The 10278-nt window shown below is 44.8% G+C and overlaps 2 protein-coding genes across 2 annotated transcripts in view; both read left to right on the forward strand.

The window, feature by feature from the left end:
• tead1a (TEA domain family member 1a) overlaps positions 1 to 844 on the forward strand; it is a gene marked incomplete at its 3' end in the record, with an annotated part of 15832 nt that extends 14988 nt beyond the window's left edge. The window contains 2 exon segments of the mRNA XM_084452982.1: positions 387 to 539; positions 731 to 844. Coding sequence (XP_084309108.1) covers positions 387 to 539; positions 731 to 844 — 267 coding nt within the window.
• Positions 845 to 3894: 3050 nt separating this feature from the next.
• Positions 3895 to 8841, forward strand: LOC311321080 (ras association domain-containing protein 10-like). Its single transcript, XM_084452969.1, has one exon. The coding sequence runs from the start codon at positions 5765 to 5767 to the stop codon at positions 7163 to 7165; it is 1401 nt and encodes a 466-aa protein (XP_084309095.1). The 5' UTR covers positions 3895 to 5764; the 3' UTR covers positions 7166 to 8841.
• The last annotated feature ends 1437 nt before the right edge of the window (positions 8842 to 10278 follow it).

Genomic DNA, 10278 nt, shown 5'->3' on the forward strand with positions numbered 1-10278 from the left:
AGATGCAATCACAATACCGCTTTTTATTGACTATAGAGGATACCACAACACCGCTTTTTATTTACTATAGAGGATACCACAACACCGCTTTATATTTACTATAGAGGATACCACAACACCGCTTTTTATTTACTATAGAGGATACCACAACACCGCTTTTTATTTACTATAGAGGATACCACAACACCGCTTTTTATTTACTATAGAGGATACCACAACACCACTTTTTATTTACTATAGAGGATACCACAACACCACTTTTTATTTACTATAGAGGATACCACAACCAGTCCTTTGCCCTTCGTGACCTTGGTAGGAAGAGTAGTTGAGAAACAGACACCACTCACAATCCTCACATTAACCCCACCCCCCTCCCCACCCTCTAGACGGAGTATGCGAGGTTTGAGAACGGGCGTTTCGTCTACAGAATAAACCGCTCCCCCATGTGTGAATACATGATCAACTTCATCCACAAGCTCAAACATCTGCCCGAGAAGTACATGATGAACAGCGTGCTGGAGAACTTCACCATCCTGCTGGTGAGGCCATAGAGACAGAGCCCATCACACAGGACACATGGCATGTGTGTGTGTGTGTGTGTGTGTGTGTGTGTGTGTGTGTGTGTGTGTGTGTGTGAGAGAGAGAGAGAGAGAGAGAGAGAGACATACATACACACACACACACACGCAGCATAAAGCATTCACGTACCCTTGCCCCTCCTGTGTTTTAGGTGGTGACCAACCGAGATACCCAGGAGACTCTGCTGTGCATGGCCTGTGTGTTTGAGGTGTCCAACAGTGAGCACGGGGCACAGCACCACATCTACAGGCTTGTCAAGGAATAACACACACACACTCTCTCTCTCTCTCACACACACACACACACACACACACACACACTTGGAGTGGAAAACCACTCTCTCAGTGGAATAAACACTATATGATGACTGGAACTATCAAATCCACCAGCTGGTCAAGGAATAGAACACACACGCGCACGCACGCACGCACGCACGCACGCACGCACGCACGCACGCACACACACACACACACACACACACACACACACACACACACACACACACACACACAATGCTCTGCAGCTCAACGGAGGGAGGGACAGACACACTGAGGACAGACCCTGGGTATCGACAGAGACAAACCATTGCTCTTCATGGTTGTGGACAGGACATGACCTCTCTGGGAATGGGATCTAGACTTCAGAAAGACTGAGGATCTTTTATCAGTAGGCTGTGCCTCTACTACAGACTACTAGACTCCACCCTGTATGGGCATACTGGGTGCAATCTATCATGGACGACATTATCATAATTATCATGGATAATATTATTGTTCTATTTTTTGTCTTTTTAATGTATATTTGTACGAATGCAGCTGCAAGTTTGCGGTTGTGACAGCTGTGACAGTCTATGTGTTGATGACCGACTGCTGGTAGTTGATGTGTGTTTTGAAAGTGTACATAATGAAGACATTTGCGTTACATATAAAATAACACATTAGACTCTACCAGTCTTAGAATGTGTCCTGGTCCACATTCCACATTCTAAAACCTGTAGAATGTGGACATGGAATGTGGAACAGTTCTTAAGACCTGAATGGGGCCTTTGGACAGTCCTCTACTGTATCTGGAATCACATCTGGAATCTGGCATGATCAGTGTCGTGATGGTCTAAAACTCTTATGACTGCGAGGGGCTGATAGAACCAAGCCTTGATTAATGAGACACACAACACTATACAACTCTATACAAGGCTACTAGTTAACTGTGTGAACCACACATTCACATAGGCACATATTTCCAAAGACAAACACGCGTAGTTTTAGACACTTTCTACATTTTGGATAACTTGAGTATCCAGTTACAGTATGAAGAACCTGTACATATATGAGACTGTGACCCAAGACGGTTATCAATTTCATGACAATGAGATCAGCATAGAGAGATCAGCAACACTAGGAAACTCTGAATGACAGCAGATCCGCCTACTGTTCTGCCCTGTGGGGCCACCGGGGGAGAGGAGGCACTGTGATGACAGCGTGGTTAGACCCTACAGATCCACCAGACTGAACCGTACAGCACAGACTGCCACCACCAACCAGAGATCTTATACTGTCTGTTTTCAGAGCTGCGAAAAGTTCCCCTCAATTTAAAGTAATACAACTTTATTAGTTCATGTTGCAGAAAAACCTTGACATCATAGGATATACACACACAAGCACTGGACCAAAGTCCAGAGTCTCAAAGCACTCAGCACTGCTTCCTCTGTGTGTTAATTCAGGATGGAGGTGAATAGTTGAATTCAACTTGGCTACAGCATCTGAAACCACACATCTGTGAACACAGGACTCTGCTTGTGAAGTTCCTACTTGTGACCCGGGTGAATATCTGTGGTTTCCCCGATTGTTCTCAGTACTCACCAGCCTTGCTCCGCCTGACTTCTCTGATCTACAAGTGACCTGTTACTCCACTCCATGCCTTAAAGGGACAGCTGTGATGATTCATAAATATTACATAAACTTATTACATAAAACACAGACGTCATATGAAAGGAAACAACATAGTAATACCGTTGCCTTGCCTATATGGAAAACCAAAAATATAGAGACATGTTGGTGGTGTACAATGGTTCCTTGTCTGCACTCTAACAGGAAGTGCCTTTGGTGAGGAGGGTGCTCCATCTTAGAAAGGAAGGTTTAAAAGAAGCAAAACCAAATACAGTTTCAGACATAAAGGAAGAGATCACCAGAATGCCTTCTCCTCTGTTCTCATAGTACATTGTTTCACGCTTCTTGTTGTACAACAATAATCACCATTGTTACTACATCATTTGGTTGTTTTGGACAGAATTGTATGCTAGTCTAGTTGTTAGTAGTTCAAAGTATTTTGAAAAGTTCAGTGTCGGTTGTTGGTTGTTGGGTTATGTAATTCATGATAATTTGCATGTAGGAGTTGAACCTGGATCATTCATATCTAAGGAGACCTTATTAAGCTATTGCAGTATGAATATGTCACTTGGAAGGGTAGATAGAGGCTGTACATTGGCCAGAATTGCTACAATATTACTTTTACAAGAAAAAAACGTATGGCACAATCATATGTATGCATTGTATGATCACTGGTAGCTACAACAACTCACCACAGCTGCTCCTTACTGTCCAGAGATGCAGAATGCAGTGTACTCATCTGTCCCAGTCTGGCTGAAGATTTACTGGGTTTATTCCACATGTGTGAAGGGTGAACACGTTAACAACAGCAGGTTCTGTTTGATTGTGCTCTGTGTGTACACCTTATATCAGGCCTGTGTCAAATATGTATTCCAAATATGGGAATTGGCTGAGGTATGCCTGACCATGTGAGGCAACACAAATTAAGTGCACCTCAAATATTTGGAAGTCTTTTTTTTTTTTTTTTTAAGGTGGTTTGTATTATGCATTCAGAGCTTGGTACATAATATGTGTGATATCTTTAATACTCTTAAGGATTGAAAGTGACATTTGAGAAGAGAAAATGATGATATGTGTGTTGTTACTGCACAGGGTCTGTTCTTGCGTTGTAACTTTCTCCTCATTGCTAAACTGTTAGATATTTTATAGCTTTCTAGAATCTTTGTATGCACATAATATCCAATTAAAATAAACAGGCCGTTCTGATCGATCCTTTTTCACATGCTCAATTAATCTGAATATAAATTGATTCCAAATCATTATTATAATAATTAATTTATTACTACTCATTTTACAGCAGACATGCAATATTAATTTCAATCAGCAGGGAGAGCTGTTATACCAAAGGAACAAGTAGGAGCCAAATGCATATGCTGCCTTGAGACAGTAAGGACTACTGTACTGTAGGTTTATGAAGAAGACAGGGCTACTGGTGGTTTATGAAGAAGAGACCCAATTTAATTTCACAACAGCATTATAAAATCATGTGAGGTGGTCCCTATTCAGAATTTTACTGCTTGAATTTTTTGTGATCTTTCTATTAGTTGTGATGCAGTATTTTTAGGGAATAGTCCAATAGACATAATAATAATGCATTGCCTCCTATGCATCCTCATGATTGAAATTTCAGTTCTGCCCTCTGGTTCCCTTTAAAAATCTGGCAAACATCCAGTAACACAATTCACCCACACTGTGTTCACATCCAGAATATAATAGTCCATATGTAACCTACTGGCTTACCCAGAGCGGGATTCAAACTCTCGCTTTCTCGCTTGTGAGGCAGACGCACCAAGAGTGAATAGAGACGTCAGCATTCCTTTGAGGAGTGAGTTTGACCAACCACTCGCTACCACTATCTGGGACTCACGAGGACACTTTGTCACTCGGTTACACTCACCCCTCTAAACTCACTCCACACCAGTGGGCATCCGGGTCACGACACCAATGTAATCCAAGTTAAGAGCTTGCCTAGGGCGGAATTCAAACCCACTCTCTCCTGCTTTCCTATTGGTGCAACTGTTAGCGTGTCCGTCTCACAAGCAGGAGAGCATGGGTTCGAATCCCACCCTGGGCAAGCCCTTAACATGGGTTGCACATAAACGTTATATTCTTCCTCCTGTACTGTAGGCTATGTTAAGCCTCTTTCAGTCATGTTGGCGTCGAAGACAGGAGTTTATGGTGTATAACATAAACATATTACGTTAGGTCGCCGGGTCAGGGGAGGCTAAACTCTGTAATTAATGGTGGCTCAGATTTGGTCAGAGCATTAACATAGATGCCCCCGGCAAGAATCCTGAGTCGTAATCGCAGACAAATCCCTTTTATGAGATTTATGTAACATATATATTCTCAAACTGTTAATCTGAAACATGTTGTTGAGGGGAGTGCCATGACCCAGGTGGTAGTAAGCTCAGGGGCAGTTATAGAAGGTTAAAGATGGCAGAATGGTCATCAGTATCTTATATGCCTATGATCAGAGTGACTGTAGGCTAAAGGTATGGACTACAGGGGAAAGGAGGCCGTTCTGAGCTCTAGTAGCCTTACCTTGATTGTACAACTTCCTTGTTAATGACATAATGAGAATATTGATTTATAAATAACACTAACCTCTGAGCCATGAAAGGTCCTGACCAGTGTACTTCTGATGTCCACAAAATATCAGTTGAGAGGCCAAAAAAAATGTAATTTGATCAATATGCATAATCCAATAGATGAATGACCTTTTAAAAAACTCTTGCTCATGCTTATTCTAGTCATTTCTATTCTATTCAATAATGTTTTAAAGGAAACACCAGGCTACATTGGTTTACACAGAATGTGATCGTTCATGCTCAAAGGGTAACTTGACTCTCAAAACCCCTGTTACTTTGGAGTTGTTTGGTCATGTGATCAACCGAGGGAACGTGGAGAGAGTCCCATAACGCGCCGAGGGCGTTCTCTCTTCTAGCGCAGCTCCAATCTCCTCTCCAGCAGTGCCCCGCCTGCCCGCTACGAAGAAGGACGCTCTCTCTCTAGCGCGCAAGGCTGGAACATGGGGGTGTTGGGCTGGAAGAAGAAATCTTCGGGGAAACCGGGAGTATGTCTCCAGCTGTAAAACATCGGAGCGCGCCTAAGTGACTGTCCCAGGAATAAATGCACACGAAGGGAAATACTGTTTTGATTCAGTGATAACAATGACTTACCTTTACGAGATAAAGTACAATTCCAACTGTTTTCATCGTGTGCGCAAGAGTTGAGAGGGAAGCGACAGTTTCAAGGACGAGGTTTTATTGAATTAGTCTCTCTATCCTAAATCGAGAATGGAACCAGAGGAAAGCAAAATCTCGGTGTGGGTATGCCGGGAGGAGAAGCTGGTCTCCGGACTGTCCAAACGCACCACCTGCGCCGATGTTGTCAAAGTTCTCCTGGATGACCAGAACTTGCAGCAAGGTGCGTCAGCGGCGATGCTGTCCGGCGCTCCGCAGTCCTACTGCATAGTGGAGAAATGGAGAGGGTTCGAGAGGATTCTACCCAACAAAACGAAAATCCTCCGTCTCTGGAGCGCATGGGGGGACGAGCAGGAGAACGTGAGGTTTGTGTTGGTGAAAAACGAGGCGTCGTTACCGAACAACGGACCGAGAAGCGCGGAGGCGCGTGTCGTTCAGAGCAAAGACAGCCCGTGCGTTTCCAAGGGAGCGGCGCGCGCCACCATGGCTATCTCCCAGGACAAGCAACGGAGAATCGTTAGAAAGGCTTTCAGAAAGTTGGACAAAATCAACAGAAAGAAAGAGGAGACCGTGCCCAAGGATAAATCATGCGTGGAGAAAATGGAGACACTGGTGCACATGGTGATATCTCAGGACCACACCATCAGGCAGCAGATCCAGAGGGTCAAAGAACTGGACAGGGAGATCGACAGGTATGAGGCGAAAGTGCACTTTGACCGAATCAAGAGACATGGCATCAACTATGTGCAGGACACATACATGGTGGACTCGAGCTCGGAGGCTGACCCGAAAGCAGAGAAGGACGTCCCGTGCACGGCAGAGGCTGTAGCTCAGTTTGAGGAGTACGCGCGCAGCTGCGAGGAGGTCCTCCGGCTTCAGGAGGAGCTGACTGAGCGGGAGGCGCTCATGGAGAGCATCACAGGTGAGATCCAGGAAGAACTGAACCAAAGGTGGATGAAAAGAAGGAGAGAGGAGCTCTCGGGCAAAGACACGGACAGTTTAGCCGACTCTGTGGACTTGAGTCAGGCTGCTGCAGCTGCCCCTCACCCTGGCGCGGCCCCCGGCCCCTCGGAGCCAGATGTGGACAGCTTGTCAGATAATGACGTGGTTTTAGAGCAGGAGAGAATCAAAACGCAACTGGACACGAGTTTGTATATTGGTCTTCGTTTGAACACGGATTTAGAAGCTATTAAGGGTGATTTGGACTTAAGCCAGGAGTTGTGGGACGCGAAAGAGAAAGAACTAGCGGATTTGCTGGCCAAAGTGGACGCAATGGATGTAAGCGACGGAAAACTAACTGAGCAAGATAAAGGCCATTCGGCTGTGGCCGAGGCTCTGGTCCTGCCTTCCCGAGAGAAGAGCAGCGGCTGGGTGGAGCAGGCCAGGGGTCTGTCCAAGAAGTGTAACACCAACGACGAGGACTCAGACACCGGCCTTAGTTCCATGCACAGCCAGGACTCAGACAACCCACCTGTGTGCGAGTCTCTGGTTTAACTCTGAAGGGAACATGGGATATGTAGCCTATTCAAACTGGAGGGAGTGCGTTTTCCCGTCTCCTCCGAAATACATCAGCATGGACACAGTATAATAGCAAGTCTGTAATAATCATTACCAATTCACAATATTTAGCTATGAGAAATAGTTTTTTGTCTTGAAATAGGCCTCCCACCAATAGTAGACTGACTAGCTAATCATTATAGGATCAGTTACAATTGTGCTTAAATGGTGACAGACATGATATGAAGAGCTGATACAGCTTGCTATTTTGGTCTCAAAGGTATTATTTATATGAGCATGTCTAGACTTAGGGAGAGAATCCCGGCACTGAACTGCAGAGAAATCACGTCTTATGCATTGTACGCCATAGTGCGTAAAGCCTAAACATGACCGTTATTGCGGAATTAAAATGTTTCAACTACATTCTGTGCTTCATTTAGCGCTGGGTGAAAGCGGGGATAATGAAAGTATTGCTAATGTTAAAACATTTTTCTCTCTGCAAAAAAAAATAAATGAAGGATGATCTGAGCAGAGAAAGTTAGGAAATCGACGTGCATCGCGCTGGGCCCTCCACACTTTGGCGGTCCGTGATAGCATACTTGTTCTGCTCGATGTGCTCGTCAAGCACGGTTGTGTTTAGTTGGATTCACTAGATCAGTGGTGCGTCAACTGTTGCATTAATGATGACGAGTGGAAATGCATGTCTCAGGTCGTCTATAGCTAATGCATACTTTTCAACAAGAAGGGCCTAGTCATGCATACAGTAGAGTCTACACGGTCCCTTTCCACGGGTAGCCTACAGTCTATGGAGAAGGAGAAGTTGGCTGTTCAATACAAATCAGCTGTGGGAATTCCAGACATATTTCACCATTAAGGTGGCAATTAGCTCTTTGCTCAGTGCGTTTCCATGCCAGAGTCATAGCTTTCTAAGCACTGGTTAGATGCCATAGTCTAGACCCTCCTCTCTGCTCCACTTGCTCCAAATAAAGGTGTTAGAGGAGTCACTGTATAGAGGCTCTGTATATTTGGTTGTTCTAAACATCTGTCTTAACATTGTTTCTTGGAATAGCAGAGTAAAATCTTGATATGCATGTTTATGGACATTTATGGAAAGAATGTTTTCATCAATGGGTTACTGAGCCATCTACATGCTCAGAGAGGTCAAAACATAGAGACAGGGGTCAGAGGACAGAGACAGGGGTAAGAGGACAGAGACAGGGGTCGGAGGACAGAGACGAAGGAGAAAAAGAGAGAAAAGAGAGAGCCTGAGAGTAGTTTAATGGCAGGATACTTAAGGTAATGTCAGACTATCTGTGTCACTTGATGTAGTGGTTCTTTAATTCATCATAGTGTAGTCGATACTGATACTTTCTCTCTAGTTCTTTGGCAGTTTTGTCAACGGTAGAATTGGGTTCAGTCCCAGCAGAGTACCTGGTGCTGGTGCTGGTCTCCTCAGAGCCATGGATGTCTGTATGAGGGCCCTGTCCTGTCCACTAAACCGCTGGCTTTCTCTCTGTGTCGTGCAACACTGTCTGCTTTTGTATCTGGGCACTGTGTGTGTGTTTGTGTGTTTGTGTGTGTGTGTGTGTGTGCGTGCGTGCGTGTGATTGCCCCCTGGTGATGCATTTGGCACGAGTGGCAGGGCTGTGTGTGTGTGTGAGTGAGAGAGAGAGAGAGAGAGAGAGAGAGAGAGAGATGCACCACATCAAGAGGCTTAAGCTTTGAGTAACCACTTTTACAGCCTTTTCAAGTGACTGAGAGTCAGCTGATGTTCCACAGCAGACAGGGATATACATACCAGTATGGTCCCAGATCTGTAAGTGCTTTAGTCCTGTTATACATCTACAATAACTTTTGTATCATGTTGGATTAGGCCTGCAAACATGCTTCTAATCCAGCTGCAATAAAAGTCCTTACTGTAAAATAGTATTTTCTCTCTTTGATTGACCTTGCAAATAAAGGTTAGATAAATCAATGAGAGAGCAGGGGACTGTGGGTGGAGGGACTCTGTGTGTGCGTTCAATCCTGTCCTAAACAACAAGCAAACAACACCAGAAACTCCCCAGTGCATTAGACAGATCAGCAGGGGTGCATTTGAATGCTGGGTAGCAACATTTCGCCAACTTGGAGAGTGTGTGTGTGTGTGCGTAAGACAGAGTGTGTATATGTCTTTGTTTGGATATGAATGCCAATAGAGAAGGTAACCTGCCGGTCATGCATAGCGACACTGTGTGTATGTTAGTGTGTGTGTTTTTATCATTCTTAAAGACTTGTGATCAATCACAGTGGTTTCTGGGTGTATTTATGGTGTAGGCTAATAAGGCAACTATCACATGGCACCACTGGGCTGAGATAAGGTTGAAACTTTGGCACCTCGTCCTTGGATGAGGATAAATCTCCTCACCTCCACCTGCTGAGGAGATCCTGCCTCTCTCTTTCTCTTTTTATTCTTCTCTCTCTCTCTCTCTCTCTCTCTCTCTCACTTTCCTTTCCTCACTGCCTCTCCATATGAATTAATGACATGTATTAATGACAAACCAGTGTGTTTATATGGAGACCAGGCAAACCCAGGGTATCCTGTCCAGGTTCTGGGGTTCCTGTGTGAAAACGCTGTCCAGGTTCTGGGGTTCCTGTGTGATAACGCTGTCCAGGTTCTGGGGTTCCTGTGTGATAACGCTGTCCAGGTTCTGGGGTTCCTGTGTGATCACGCTGTCCAGGTTCTAGGGTTCCTGTGTGACGCTATCAAGCCACTGATCATCATCCATCATATCAGCCACCAAGTGTTGGGTAATGGACACAGACGTGATAAACAGACCTGGAGAGATGGAATAACACACACACACACACACACACACACACACACACACACACGCACAAAAATGTATAGCTCTTCATGGAAAAAAGATCTTCTCCCATTCATAAACCCAGCCTGCCATCCCTCCACCACAGCTATGGGCAACACCCAGCACATGAATAGTTAAAGAGGAGCAAAGTTTCATGAAACGGTGCACTCTAGAGATATAGCACATCGTCGCTAACACACTCAATGGATCCATAGGTGCATAGACAAAATCCCTCAAAAACACCATGAACTCGTTTTCAAAGACAGG

The sequence above is a fragment of the Borostomias antarcticus genome, assembly GCF_949987555.1.
Source record: "Borostomias antarcticus genome assembly, chromosome: 18".
NCBI classification, from domain to species: domain Eukaryota; kingdom Metazoa; phylum Chordata; class Actinopteri; order Stomiiformes; family Stomiidae; genus Borostomias; species Borostomias antarcticus.

What these genes read in the sequence shown, in the direction of transcription:
- LOC311321080 (XM_084452969.1), top strand. Translation starts at nt 5,765, where the DNA reads ATGGAACCAGAGGAAAGCAAAATCTCGGTGTGGGTATGCCGGGAGGAG.